General features: G+C 47.5%; 1 protein-coding gene across 1 annotated transcript in view; it reads right to left on the bottom strand.

Annotated features, from left to right (window-relative positions):
• The window catches only part of IRAK3 (interleukin 1 receptor associated kinase 3), a 40,088-nt gene extending 27,223 nt beyond the window's left edge, over window positions 1-12,865 (bottom strand). Inside the window, exons 1-2 of the mRNA XM_077469676.1 lie at window positions 12,561-12,865; window positions 8,513-8,689 (exon numbers count right to left, since the gene is read on the bottom strand). Of these exons, the coding sequence (XP_077325802.1) occupies window positions 8,513-8,689; window positions 12,561-12,678 (295 nt within the window). The 5' untranslated portion in view covers window positions 12,679-12,865. The remainder of the gene's footprint in view (window positions 1-8,512; window positions 8,690-12,560) is intronic.
• Between the last annotated feature and the right edge of the window lie 3,069 nt (window positions 12,866-15,934).

A 15,934-nucleotide genomic window follows, 5' to 3' on the forward strand; every position in this document is an offset into this window, starting at 1 on the left:
CACAAACGTAGCGCACAGCCTGCGGGAGAGGAGCGAAGCCAGAAGCGCTGTGGGGGGAGGAGCCAGGGCAGTAGGAGGAATTTGTGCTGCGCAGGGTGATTAGGGTGTGCCTGGGCACACCTGGCAAACCCTCTGCGCACGCCTATGGCAGTGCATTTTCCAGGAAAGGCTTGCATGGTACAAAAGTATCATGTGATCCGGTTGCAGTGTTGCTCCAAAATTGCTGCATGCACGACTTTGGTGCGATGCTGCGCAATTTGAGCCCATTCAAGATCAATCAGTCAAATCGCACAACACTGAATCACATGTGAACTCAACAGGAATGCAGTCTGGTTCCTGTGTGATTCACATACAAAGGTACTGTGAACTGAGGCTTCCTGTATACCCCACTGGCTGGCTCCACCACTCTCCTCCTCTGCCTGAAGCTCTGGACTGTGGGTGTTCTGGCATATTCAGTCCGGCCATCATATAGCGTCCGCCCAGTACTGCGCATGCGCAGTACGGGGCAGAAGAAGCTTCCAAAATTTCCGAAACTGAGCGGCGCCTGCGTCGTGAGTGGAGGTGGTAGCCCCACCATCCAAGCGGACATAGGGTTGTGAAAATTAGATGGCCCCTCGCAGGCTAGCTTCGCTCGCCACGCTTCGGGCTCAGCCTCGCTGCGCTCGGCTTTTTTTTATTCCTGCTCTATGTCCACTTGGATGGTGGGGCTAGAACCTGGACTCAGTGCGCAGGCGCCGTTCATCCTCGGCTATTTTCGGAATCTGTGTTGCTGTGTACTGCGCATGCGCAGTATACAGCGGACGCTATCTGATGGGGGACCTTATATGATAAGACATGGGCACAGCCTCTGCATTATTATGTATGCACAATACAGGGCTTATAACCCTGTACATCGAGGAGGCTAAAGTCCATCCAAGCCGACTGCAGCTTACAAAGCAGGGACTGGTCAAAGCACTGGAGGGAATCAGCTGGAGTGAGGAGTATGAATGAATGAATGAAATACTTGTATAGCGCACAATGTGAACTGAATCGCCTCTAGGAGTAAGGTAAGTATTTACTCCCTTTCTGGATGTAACAAGCAACTTACATGTACAGTGCAGGGGTCCTCACTGCAAGGGAAAATGTTTTAAAAATCCTGGGGTTGGCTAAGAACAAAGTACAATAACCCATAGCAACTAATTAGACATAATTTTAAAGTGATTCTAAAGGAAAGTTTAAATAACAAACATGTTATACTTACCTGCTCTGTGCAATGGTTTTGCACAGAGCAGCCCCAATTCTCTTCTTTTCTTCTTTTGTGGGCAAATAAATGAGCAAAAAAAAAAAAAACATATAGCATATACAAATGCAACACAAGTATTGTAATTGAATGTTATTAAAAATTACCTTTCCTTTTCAATCTGCAGCCACTGTAATTTTCTGTAAAATGCAAGGCAATATGGCTACTTGCAGGTGTTCTGTACACAGATGCAGGGCTCAAGTCCTGCGGGAACGCATGGGAACGGAGTTCCTGTACTTTTTCCACAATAGGAACTCAGTTCCCGTTAGCAGCCGCGTCCTGCAAGACTTTGAAGTATGCGAGCTGTGTGGGAGGTGCTACACTAGCACCCGCTGACACAGCTCACAATAGTAAGTTCCGTACACCAGGGGTGGACTGACCATTCAGGCATTGCCAGTAGGGGGCCCCATGATAGCTCCTCTTCGATCTACCTGTCAATCACAGCTAGCTGACAGGTAGATCAGGTCCCTGCTGCTAAGAGATTGTATTTAGTCAGATCTCTCGTGATGCGCTCCTCCCCACCGGCCCCTCCTGATTTTCTGTCTCCACACCCCCCCCCCCCCAAGTCTCCTGCATACTTGCTCTGTGTGCCATATGATGAGAGAACCCAGAGGAGGAGCACAGCTATTCTGCTCACAGGACATGCAGGGAGAGAGGTGAGCTGAGGGAGGAACATCAGTTTGGGGTGGTAAGCTGGGCACAATACCTGGCAAAGTTTAATGCCAGGAGGGAAGTTTATGCGGAAATATGTGAAGGGTTGGAATAGCAGCGAGTGTGTGTTGGAGCCCTGCAGAGTTTGCAGCCCCCCCAAGCTAACATACATCTCCTAAGCAGGAACACATCACTATCTCCCCAAGCATTCTGTCCAGATAATGTGCAGTTATTTTATGACCTTCCCGTTTAACCCTGTGTTATCCAAACTCTGTTCAATGAAAAGTGGAAACTCACAACATAAACACTCTATATACAAAATAAAATTCCCCAATAAAGATCAGAACATGATGTTCACATTTGCATGGAAGCACAATTGAATGAATGCTGATTATTCAGAGAATTACCGTATTTATGTTTATTGAGAATTGTTTTTTTATGTACTAACAGTTAAGCTTCATACACACAATATGAAAATTGGATGAAAAATACCACTTTTGAAGGGTTCGTGCATATGAGCGTATCGTTTTTTTTTTGTTTTTTTTGGTGGGGGAGTGGATCTTGGGTGGCAGTTCCCACACTTTTTTCCCCAGGACTTGAGCCCTGCACAGAGGGTGTACAGATTGCCCCCCCAGAGATGTAATTTCCTGCTTGTGTGAATGGTTTAATAATTTTCCCAGTCTGCACTAAGATACAAATTAAATTTTGAGCATCCCCTGCAGTACTCTCAAAGGAAAATCACATCTAAAGGGATGTAGACCCTGCCAATTTCCTCATTAAAGTTTTGCAGGTGCAGCAGCTGATAATTATAAAACCACTAACATACAGATTCCCTCCGCACATGGACACAGACAAACAGCTATTTCTCCATAATAACAAAAAGTAGGAATCTGCAACAAAGTTTGTTAAAAAGTTTGCAATGTACATAGAGCACCCAGAGGGAAATATTTTTTCTCAACAAAAGTGGAGTTACTCTTTAAATACATTTCACCACTCATCCAAGTGGTTTCCTCTGTTAAAAAAATAGTTTGAATTGAGGAAGCCACTTACAGTAAATTGTGAAATGTCATCAACATTACAATGTCAAGTCAAGTTCATTGTGCCCAGCTACCACTAGGGATGAGCCTGTGGTTTGAGTCGAACGTAAGTCAGGCGAGCTTGACTTCTTTTCGCCACACCACTGATCAAGGATGCATGCACCTTCCTGTTACCATTTGAGGAGGCCACAACGATGGTGAGCAGCAACAATGCATGCATCAGTGACACTGTCCCTCTAGACTTCCTGCTGGAGCACACGCTTCGTGGAATTATGGACAGGCATTTGAGGCAGAACAGCGAGAGGGAGAGGAGGACTTCCTTTCCTCTCAAGGCCCCCTTTATGCAGATAGCATTCCTACGGGAGCGCCAAACACACAGGAAGAAGTGGAGGAGGAGGAGAATTGTGTCAGCATGGATGTAGAGGATAACACACAGCAGACTTCAAGAGATGGTTTTCAGTCCCCAGAAACCCAAGGAGTTGTATGTGGCTGGGAGGAGGTAGTTCCAGATAATGTCATCCTATGGTTCCATGCACACTGAAGCTCAAAAAAGCTTTTTCTGGATGCCAGATTGCTGTCAGAAAATGCTGGTTGAAAAACGTGCTTTTAACAGCGTTTTGTACTAGCGTTTATGAGCGCTTATTAGCGTTAGCGTTTATGGGCATTTTCAATATACACAGAGGACACTCCAAAAATCCCACAGTGCATTCCAAACTCCCACAATGCATTGAAAAAACAGAATGCCAAATACTAATTAAAGCGTGTTAATGAGCGTTTATAAGCGTTTATTAGCGTTTATCGGCGTTTGAAGTTTTTTGGCAGTGAAAAACTGCACTTTGAACGCGAATTTCTGGCGTTCAGAAAAAAGGCCATAAACTTTACTGCTCATTAAAGCTAAAAACGTCCATGTGTGCATGGACACATAGGCTAACATAGAGTGGAGTTTATGGGCTTTTAAAAAAAACGCCCAAACTCCAATAAACTGCAGTTTATGAGCTCCAGTGTGCATGGAGCCTTAGGCCGCGTACACAACGGCGGACTGTCTGCCCAACTAGGTTCGTCAAACAGTTTGACAAGCAGTCCGTTCAAAATTAGCATGAACGGACTTGACCACACACGACGAACGAACAGTCCGCTGAAAACTTGCGCGATGACGTGAACAGCACGTACGACGGGACGAGAGATTCGAAGTCCAATACACTGCAATGCAACCTTCGCCGTGTAAATTCTTTCTGAGTGTGCGCGAGACTTAGTTTGTCGAACAAGCCTACACACGAGCGGACTGTCCGCTCAAACCAAGTTTCAGCGGACAGTCTTACGGAAATTCCGAAAAAGTTTGTTCGTCAGACTGTCCGCTGAAACTATCCGCTGAAGCCCACACACGAGCGGACTGTCCGCTGAAACACTGTTCAGCGGACAAAGTTGGGCGAACAGTCCGCCCGTGTGTACGCGGCCTTAGAGACCCAGAGGACTCAGAATCGAATGCCTCTGCAAACTTATGCTGCATGGCCTCCCTGATTCTGCAAAGCCTGTGAAAGGACCCTAGGATTTGTGGTATCAAGGAGATGGATTATTACTGGCTGGCAACCTTTCTTGATCCTCATTACAAAGGTAAAGTTGCAGAAAACTTCCTTCCTTCGCACAGGGAGCAGAGGATGAAACATCTTCAGGAGGCCTTGAAGAAAAGTTTTTGTAATGCCTTTCCAGACCCTGGGAGGTTACCATTTCCTGGTGCTGGACAACGTGTTCCTGTGGCTTTATTCAGTAAAAAAAAAGAAAAAAAAGAAAAGTGTCCCGTGATGTCCATCCATCTTCAATCACGTCCCCCGACGGTCCTAAAAAAACAAACAAAAAAAACCCCTCCGCCTCTTGGCTGTCTCTTTGCTGTGACAACTGTTATGTAGGCAAGAGCGGGGCCACCCGGTAACATAACCGAGTGACCCCACCCCTTCTGACGTCACGTGCCGTCAGAGGGGGCTGGGTTATCCGGTTATGTCAGCAGGTGGCCCATTCCTTGCCTACATACGAGCTGTCACATCGAAAATACAGTAGTCAGTGGGATGCCTCCCATGGAGACGGAGTATTTTTGTTTTATTTTTTTCTATTTTTCGAGTCTGTCGGGGGGCGCGATTGACAATGGATGTACATCACAGGACATATTTATTTATTTTAATAAAAAAATTGTCAAAAACTGCGTTTTGTGGTTTTTACAGTTTTTTTGGAGAATATACCCATGCCCATTCACATAGAGGAGGGGGGAGGATATGGGGGCCCCCTTGTTAAATGGGGCTTCCAGATTCTGATAAGCCCCCCCGCCTGCAGACCTCCACAACCAATGGCCAGGGTTGGTGTGGATCCCAAAGCACCCCCCCCCCCATGTTGAGGGCAAGCAGCCTGGTATGGTTCAGAAGGGTAAAATGAATTGATGGGTGCACACCGAAGGTAGTGATGAATCTCTTTATGAATCTCTTTATTGTAAAATCCGTAACATGAATAACACCACAGGACAGGCAAACAGGTACAGGTAGACACATTTTTCACAGCAACGCTGCGCTTATTTATTACCCTGAAACAGGTAAGGAGGACGACGCCAGCGGAACATATAAAATCACTCTCAGCTGTGCACCTTGTGGAATCACATGAAGTCAATCAGAACTTTGGCTACTCCATGCTGAAAATAACAACAACATAGACATACACAGACATCATAGCCAGTCAAAAGAAGGAAAAGGGAATGTGGGAGGGACCAAAGGAAAACAATATATGTCTAAATAAACATCCCATCTAACGTTCCTGTATGGTTCAAGAAGGGGGCCCTCACTCGTCCCCCCCTTTCCTGGCCTTCCAGGCTGCTTGCTCGGGTTAAAGGTCTGGTATGGATTTTGGGGGGGAGGACCCCACGCAGGTTTTTGGGGGTTTTTTGGTGCATGGAGTGCTTTGTAATATCCAAAGGGCCTGGTATGGATTTGTTTTTCATTGATTTCTATCTATCCGGCAATACATTACAGCCACAAGCAATTTTAAATTACATGTTTTCCTTCAGAAATGTAATTTTGCTGCGGCACTGTAAAACACATCAGAAAGATGTACCACTTTACAGGCAGACTAAGGGACCCACAGGCACGATATTTAAAGTAATATTTCATTTTTATTGTTTCACTTTAACCACTTGCTTACTGGGCACTTAAACCCCCCTCCTGCCCAGACCAATTTTCAGCTTTCAACGCTGATGCACTTTGAATGACAATTGCGCGGCCATGCAACACTGTACCCAAATGAAATTTTTATCATTTTTTTCCCACAAATAGAGCTTTCTTTTGGTAGTATTTAGTTACAGCTGGGAGTTTTATTTTTTGCTAAACAAACAAAAAAAATGCAAAATAAAAAAAAATAAAAAATCATGTTTAATAGTTTGTTATAAAATTTTGCAAACAGGTCATTTTTCTCCTTCATTGAAATGCGCTGATGAGGCGGCACTGGTGGGCACTGATAGGCAGCACTGGTGGGCACTGATAGGCTGCACTGGTGGGCACTGATAGGCACAGTTAAGGGGACACTAATAGGCACAGATAAGGTGGCACCGATAGGCACAGATAAGGCAGTACTGATGGGCACAGATAAGGTGGCACTGATGGGCACAGATGGGCACTGATGGGTGGCACGGATGGGTGTCACTAAGGGGCACTGATAGGTACCACTGATAGATGGGACTGATGGGCACTGATAGGTGGCTCTGATAGGTGGCACTGCTTAGCACTGATGGGCGGCACTGATGGGCGGCACTGATGGGCACTGATGGGCACTGGTAGATGACACTGATGGGCACGGATATGTGGCACTGAGGTGCAGCACTGTTGTTGAGGCAGATTGTGGGCACTGATGTATGGCACTGTGGGCACTGATGTATAGCACTCATGTATGGCACTATGGGCACTGATGGGTGGCACTTTTATTAATAACTGGCTGGTACTGGCAGGGGGTAGGTGGGCACTGATAAGTTGGCCATGATCGGGACTGATGTCCCGATCACGGCCGCCGGTGATCAGCTTTTTTTTTCTCTGACAGCGCGAGGAGGAAAAATAGTCGATTACCGGCTCTGTTTTGTCACATGATCGGCTGTCATTGGCTGACAGCTGATCACATGGTAAGGGGTCGGTATCGACCCCTTGCTCGGATCCACGATCAGGCGAGTCTCATAGACTCGCCGATCACAGAGCACGCTGCGTGCGCCCCTCAGGGGGCGTGCAGGCCGCTCGTGCACGGGACGACGTCAATAGACGTAGTCCCAGCAAAGCATGTCCATCATTCGGCTATAGCTCGGATCTCTAGTGGTTAAGCATTATTAAAATAATTGCTCCTGAAAAAACAACCGTTTTAAAAACTTTTTTTGCATTGATACATGTCCCCTGGGGCAGGACCCAGGTCCCCAAGCACTTTTAATGGCAATAACTTGCATATAAGCCTTTAAAATAAACACTTTTGATTTTTCACGTTCGTGTCCCATAGACTTAAACGGTGTTCACATGTTCGCACAAATTTTTTACGTGTTCACATGTTTTGGTGTGAACCAAACTGGGGGGTTATGCTCATTCCTAGCTACTACTAGATGCAAAATTATACACAGTGTCCCTAAAATGTTGTGAAATATTGTTTCTGGTTAGTGTTCATGCAAGTGCATTTGATTTCGGCTTGGAATAAATTTGAGCGTACAATGTTCCAAAAGATCCAATTCAAAATTCAAACACTGCAGTTAGCATCTGAAAAAAATTGCCCTTGTACTCTAAGCTTAAGGCTCTGTTCACACTGTGGCGATCCAGATCGTGGGGCAGAATCTCTGCGATTCTGTCCACGATTCCGAATTGCTGAAAATCGCAGGATGCCCTTGCGATCCCCATTATTTTCAATCGCACTGAAATCACGGCGCGATTTTACCGCGATCGTTACCTGACGATTCACGTGATAAAACAAACAAACAGAATCATGGAACGCCTGTCACCCAAAATAAGTTCTAGATTCTGCTTGCACGATTTTAATGCATCCTATACATTAAGGTGAAAAAACACCTGGCAGTGACCGGCCCCCCTTTTTACTTACCTGAGCCCCATATTTTCCTTGGCGAGGACACACTGTCCCTCTCTCCACGGGCTCCTGATCGGCAGCACAGCCATTGGCTCCCAATGCTGTCAATCAAATGCAATGAGGCGGGCCCCAGGGGGGCAGGGCCGAGTCCAGCATTTGTGTCTATGGACGCAAATGCTGGACTCGGGAGTGGGTGTGCAAGGTAACCTCCCCGGGAGATTGCTTCTCCTAGGGGGTTATCTGATGCGAGGAGGACCCACGAGAGCCGCCGAGGGACCCCAGAAATGGACGATTGGGGCCACACCGTGCAAAACAAGCTGCAAAGTGGAGGTAAGTATGGTATGTTTGTTATTTAAAAAAAAAAAAAAAACGAGCCTTTAAAATCACTTTAAGATATTGTGTGTGTTTTTTTTTATCACCCAAATTATTCTGACTGTTGCAATATGCGTCTTTAGTATTTCCTTACCTCTGAAAAAGGAGATGGCTCTCTGCTGTCCCATTTCCTGTAAAACTAATAACAGGTCACCGACTGTCTTATTTTTATGTGCCCAACGCCAGACAAGCTCCTTTGTACTGCTTTTTCCTTGTTCAGCATACTTCTCAATTCTACGAAAGTCCCTCCAATCGGAAGATAGTCGCTCAGCTGCAAGAAATAAGTTAATTTACTAAAATGTTTATTTACAACTGAAATATGTTGCCTTTCCCATCACTTAGGCTCCGTTCACACAGGGGGCGACGCGAGGCGGCACGACTTGCCGTGCCGCGACCTGACAAGTCGCCCCCGTTCTGTACTACGGAACCGTTCTAAGAGGAGCGACTCGAGTCGCTCCGATTTAGAAAAAAGGTTGCTGTACTACTTTTGGGCGACCTCGGGCGACTTGCATTGACTTCTATACAGAAGTCATTTGCAAGTCGCCGCTGAGGTCGCGGCAGGTCGCGGCGCGGCAAGTCGTGTCGCCTCGCGTCGCCCCCTGTGTGAACCGAGCCTTACTGTATAATAGACAATGGTCACCAGGACAAACAGAGAGAGTGAATTTCATCACTCTGTCCAAAATTAAATATACATACAGTACTTCAAAGTGGACTTACACCTAAAAATCACTTTCCTTTCTGCACCTTCTCTCCCCCAGCCTGGTCAGATATGACAGTTTATTTTTTCTTCTTTTGTAATACCCGCTCCCAATTCCTCACCTGAACATGAAGTCAGCTATTGGCTCCCACTAAGGAGAGGGAGTCCTGGACAGCTGAGGCTCTTGTGCACATCACTGGATCGAGTTGGAGCTCAGGGGAGTATTAGGGGGTTCGGGAAGGGATAGGGTTTCCACCTGTCCGGCATTCAACCGGACAGTTCGGGTTTGGAGTCATGCATTTGGGTTTCAGACCACCTGCATCCTGGACACTTTATTCAGGCCAGACTATGGCTTCCCAGCAGGGTTGCTGGCTGCAGATGTTTAAGCCGAGAGTGTCTGTTACACTCTCTTTCACACTGCCCAAAGCCAGCATTAACAATTACAGACACACAGACGGGAGAGGAGAGAGGGCTTGATCTGCTCCTCTTCCTCCCGCCCCTACCCATCTGTGTCTGCCCACACTTCAATCCCTGGCGCTGTGCCTCAGAAAAAGAAAATGGGCGCCAGAAATTTGAAGTCCAGCAAAGTCTCAGCTACATCTGGATGAGAGGTGCTGACTGCCAAGGGGGGAGTGAGCTCACCATCCATCCCTGCCTGTGACTGAAGTCTCCCCCTTCTCTCTCCTGCCTCTGAGTGAGTACACTAAGGTAAATCAGGGTTCTCAGAGCACCCCTTACATCAAAGTTCCCCTTTACACCAGAGGCCACAGTGTTCCCCTTACATCAGAGTCCTCTCCGTAAATCAGAGTTCTCAATGTTCACCCTTAGATCAGGGTTCCCAGAGCATCTCTTATGTCAGAGTCCCTAGAGTTCTCCCTTACATCAGATTCTGCAGAGTCCTCAGAGTTCTCCCTTACATCAGGGTCTGTCCACCCACCCCCCCCCCCCCCTTACAGTGTAAGGGAACTCCGTGAGTTCAGATGTAAAAGAGGAACTCTGTGGACTCTGATGTAAAGGGGGACTCTTGTGATTAATTTCATTTGATTAGAAATGTTATTCAATTGCAAAATATATGTATAATTTCTACTAGAATTTTTTTTTGCTGTGTGCCGCTAAAGTGTTTGGGTTCGACTTGAAGAAAAGGTGGGAACCCCTAGGAGGGGAGCTGCACCCAGAAGTTTTTTTTTTACCTTCATGCATAGAATGAATGAAGTTTAAGAACCTTCAGCCTTTACAACTACTTTAAAACTGCTCCCATTCTAAGCCCTATACTAACTACTCTATAAAGGAAAGACATCTATATTTACCTATTCTGAGGGCACTCTGGTCTGGTCAAGTGACCAGCTCCTGTCCACAGCTTAAAGGAAAAGGAGGCACAGCGGACAACAGATGCCCCTGTAACAAGTCTATGGGGGATGTCACTGACCAGGCATTGCATCTATGGTTGCCACCTCAACCCTTTAAACCCAAACACATATTAATTATACAGGTTCTGTGGCTGATTAAGGTGGTAATTAAACTCAGTACCTTATCTACATTTAATTAGCCTCAGAACCTGAGTAATTCAAACGTGTTCGGGTTTAACCACTTAAGCCCCAGACCATTTTGCTGGCCAAAGACCAGATCACTTTTTGGGATTCAGCACTGCATCGCTTTAACTGACAATTGCACGGTCGTGTGAAGTGGCTCCCAAACAAAATTGACGTCCTTTTTTCCCCACAAATAGAGCTTTCTTTTGGTGATATTTGATCACCCCTTTGGTTTTTATTTTTTGCGCTATAAACAAAAAAAGAGCGACATTACATTTTGCTATAATAAATATCCTCCAAACATATATATAAAAAAACAATTTTTTTTCCTCAGTTTAGGCAGATTCGTTTTCTTCTACATATTTTTGGTAAAAAAAATATCGCAATAAGCATTTTTTGATTGGTTTGCGCAAAAGTTATAGCGTTTACAAAAAAGGCGATAGTCTTATGGCATTTTTATTAATAATTTTTTTTTTACTAGTAATGGTGGCAATCAGTGATTTTTATCATGACTGCGACATTATAGCGGACACATCGGACATTTTTGACACATTTTTGGGACCATTGTCATTTATACAGCAATCAGTGCTATACAAATGCACTGATTCCTGTATAAATGACACTGGCAGGGAAGGGGTTAACCACTAGGTGGCAGTGTAGGGGTTAAGTGTGTCCTGGGGCATGTTTCTAACTGTGGGGGGGCGTGGCTACATGTGACTGATGAGAGGGAGCAGAGATCAGTGACACTGTCACTAGGCGGAACGGTGAGATGCTTGTCTACATTAGTATCTCCCTGTTCTTCCTCCCCATGAGACGATCGCGGGTATCCCCATGGCAATCGAGTCCGCGGGACCCGCGATCCAACTCGCGGAGGTCCCGACCGACGTGCACGCGATGGTATGGCGGCAAATTTAAAGGGACGTACAGGTATGTCCATTTGCCTGTCCGTGCCATTCTGCCGAATTACATTGGCGTGCGCCGGTCGGGAAGTGGTTAAAGGGATGAGGTGGCAACTTTAATTGCAGCTATTATCGCTGCTCTCTCCTCTCCCCTGAAGCCAGGAATTATTTACAGAATAGTTAGTATAGGGCTTAGAATGCGGCTGGGAGCAGGTTTAAAGGAGAACTTCAGTATAGGCAAAACTTTTTTTTTTTTTGATTTTGGATAGAGCAAGGGAGGGTTATAACCCCTGTAAGATTTACTTTTTGCCATCTTTGTTCCATTGCAGAGATGACTTACTGTCATAAAGCCAAACAGGAAGTGAGTAGAAATTCCTACAAATATAGGGAATTCCTTGGGGACCCCCAGGTCACCAGAACTAGTGTCCCCATTGGAAGATTTCCCCACTATTCCTTTTCTGGGGACAACTCAAAATTTGGGATTTTCTTTTACTTTCACATTCAATGATAATGGTAAACAGGACAAATAGAGAGGGGGAATCTCCCTAACAGAGGCATAGATAGCAATAAAAACCGACGGAGGTTCTAATCCCTCTCTACTCTATCCAACACTTTAAAAAGTTGCCTTTAGTTATACTTGAGGCTGGGTTCACATCTCTGTGTAGAGCAGCGCACAGCGGGGGTCCGGTGCATCTCCATTCACTGTTTCGGGTCTGATTTCAGTCTGATTTTTTGGCTAAATTCGGACCTGGAATGGACCAGAGGACGCACAGGGCTCCTGTGCAATTCGCTCCAGAGTCATCACGGAGCAGTGTGAGAACCAGCTCCATTGAGAGCCAGTCACAGGCTTCTGCAGAGAAACCGCATCTGATTTGCAATAGTGTGAACCCAGCCTTAAGCTAAGATAGTATTCACCCAGACTTCCACTTTAAAGTTGAATCAAAGATATACCATAATTATATAAAACAATCAATTATTCTAAACTAGGCATTAGTTATGAAGGAATGCCGTACTTACCCAGCCCCCTCCATCCTAACTCTCCGTCGTTGCAGTCCATCAGTTCACAGAACTTTTCCATAATAACTGGAGGAACATCAAACAGAGATGTGCTACAACAGGGGCTAAGATGTGCCATTGTTCTGATATGAAAGTCACCTAATCATTAAGAAGACTGAATGCTTACATATTCTAATCACACTTGTAGGAGTTCACGGAGGCAGGAATTTCCCACACCGTACACACCCAGCAAAGCGAACAATTACTTAAACAGGGAAATCCTGCTGTTACACAAGTACAGAGCTTGCAGCTTGCCAGGAACAGCTGGAACTTGTAAAATATGTTCCTTCTGTTGGGAAAATACAACTTTGTTTTCTTTCATCAGAGCCAATGTAGTAAAATGAGTGCTGTATGATCAAAAGTGAAATTTATCAATACAGGTATATAGGCAGTTACTGTCAGGCCCGGACTGGGACAAAAAAATAGGCCCGGGCATTTTGGATTGAGCAGCCCAAGACATGGTAACCGGCCCCTTCCCCACTCTCCACTCTGACAAATCCCCTGAGAGAGGGGAGAGGGGAACCCAGCAAAGGTGTGTGGGGGGGGGGGGGGGAGGTGAGGTGGGACCAGGAAAGAGCATGGGGGTATGGAGAGCACAGGGAAGAACCTTGAGAACATGGGGTGGGGCAAGAGCACAGGGAGGAAGAGAAGAGCACAAGGGGCAGCGGAGAGCATGGGGGGAGGTGGAGAGGACAGGGGGCAGCAGAGAGCATGGGGGGAGGTGGAGAGGACAGGGGGCAGCAGAGAGCATGGGGGGAGGTGGAGAGCACAGCAAGGGTGGTGGAGAGCACGGGGGGGCGGTGGAGAGCATGGGGGGAGGTGGAGAGTGCAGGGGGGCTGGTGGAGAGCATCGGGGGAGATGGAGAGCGCAGGGAGGCAGCAAAGAGCATAGGGAGAGATGGAGGGCACAGGGAGGGTGGTGGAGAGCATGGGGGGATGTGGCGAGCACAGGGAGGGCGGCAGAGAGCATTGGGTAGGTGGAGAGCACAGGGAGGGTGGTGGAGAACACAGGGAGGGGGCGGTGGAGAGCATGGGGAGGTGGAGCGCACTGGGGGGGGTGGCAGAGGGCATGGGGGAGGTGGATCGCACTGGGGGGGTAGCAGAGGGCATGGTTGAGGTGGATTGCACGGGGGTGGCAGAGAGCATGGGGGAGGTGGAGCAAACTGGGGGGGTGGCAGAGGGCATGGGGAGGTGGATTGCACTGGGGGGGTGGCAGAGGGCATGGGGAGGTGGAGCAAAATGGGGGGGTGGCAGAGGGCATGGGAGGTGGATTGCACTGGGGGGGTGGCAGAGGGCATGGGGAGGTGGAGCACACTGGGGGGGGGTGGCAGAGGGCATGGGTGAGGTGGATTGCACTGGGGGGTGGCAGAGGGCATGGGGAGGTGGAGCACACTGGGGGAGGGTGGCAGAGGGCATGGGTGAGGTGGATTGCACGGGGGGTGGCAGAGGGCATGGGTGAGGTGGGTTGCACTGGGGGGGGTGGCAGAGGGCATGGGTGAAGTGGATTGCACTGGGGGGGTGGTAGAGAGCATGGGGGAGGTGGAGTGCACTGGGGTGGTGGCAGAGGGCATGGGGGTGGTTGAGCGCACTGGGGGGTGGCAGAGGGCATGGTTGAGGTGGATTGCACTGGGGGGGTGGCAGAGAGCACGAGAAGGCAAAGAGTATGGGTGGTATAGAGAGCCCGGGGGGGGCATCAGTAATAAGCAGGAAAGGAGGAGGGGTGGGGGCGGCTGCATATAGAACAATCATTCTCTCCATCTTCCTGGAGAGAATGATTGTTCTATATGCAGCCTCCCCCATTGCTCCTCCTATCCAGGTTATAAGGGGGTGAGCGCAGAGCACGGCGCGGAACTCACGTTTTCTGTTATCCGGTGTTCTGCCAGGACTCAGCAGCAGGTGTCTGCTTTGGCTCCTCCCCCTTCAAAGTCATCATATACAAGAGATGACCAGAGACTGCAGATCTATTACAGGAGATGACCAGAGACTGCGGATCTAATACAAGAGAAGACCAGAGACTGCAAATTTAATACAAGAGATGACCAGAGACTGCAGATCTATTACAGGAGATGACCAGAGACTGCGGATCTATTACAGGAGATGACCAGAGACTGCGGATCTATTACAGGAGATGACCAGAGACTGCGGATCTAATACAAGAGAAGACCAGAGACTGCAAATCTAATACAAGAGATGACCAGAGACTGCAGATCTATTACAGGAGATGACCAGAGACTGCGGATCTATTACAGGAGATGACCAGAGACTGCGGATCTATTACAGGAGATGACCAGAGACTGCGGATCTAATACAGGAGATGACTACAGACTGCAAAACTAATACAAGAGATGGCCAGAGACTGCGGATCTATTACAGGAGATGACCAGAGACTGCGGATCTATTACAGGAGATGACCAGAGACTGCGGATCTATTACAGGAGATGACCAGAGACTGCGGATCTAATACAGGCGATGACCAGAGACTGCGGATCTATTACAGGAGATGACCAGAGACTGCGGATCTAATACAGGCGATGACCAGAGACTGTGGATCTATTACAGGAGGTGACCAGAGACTGCGGATCTATTACAGGAGATGACCAGAGACTGCGGATCTAATACAGAAGATGACTACAGACTGCAAATCTAATACAAGAGATGACCAGAGACTGCGGATCTATTACAGGAGATGCCCAGAGACTGCGGATCTATTACAGGAGATGACCAGAGACTGCGGATCTAATAGAGGAGATGACCAGAGACTGCGGATCTAATACAAGAGATGACCAGAGACTGCGGATCTAATACAAGAGATGACCAGAGACTGCGGATCTAATACAAGAGATGACCAGAAACTGCGGATCTATTACAAGAGATGACCAGAGACTGCGGATCTATTACAGGAGATGACCAGAGACTGCGGATCTATTACAGGAGATGACCAGAGACTGCGGATCTATTACAGGAGATGACCAGAGACTGTGGATCTATTACAGGAGATGACCAGAGACTGCGGATCTAATACAGGAGATGACCAGAGACTGCGGATCTAATACAAGAGATGACCAGAGATTGCGGATCTAATACAAGAGATGACCAGAGACTGCGGATCTAATACAAGAGATGACCAGAGACTGCGGATCTATTACAGGAGATGACCAGAGACTGTGGATCTAATACAGGAGATGACCAGTGTGAAAGGGGTCTCTAAGGCCGCGTACACACGCGGGGACTGTTCGCTCAACTTTGTCCGCTGAACAGTGTTTCGGCGGACAGTCCGCTCGTGTGTGGGCTTCAGCGGACAGTTTCAGCGGACAGTCTGACGAACAAAGTTTTTC

Source organism: Lithobates pipiens, unplaced genomic scaffold (genome assembly GCF_037356315.1).
Source record: "Lithobates pipiens isolate NorthernLeopardFrog02 unplaced genomic scaffold, aLitPip1_a1.2 Scaffold_8, whole genome shotgun sequence".
NCBI lineage: Eukaryota > Metazoa > Chordata > Amphibia > Anura > Ranidae > Lithobates > Lithobates pipiens.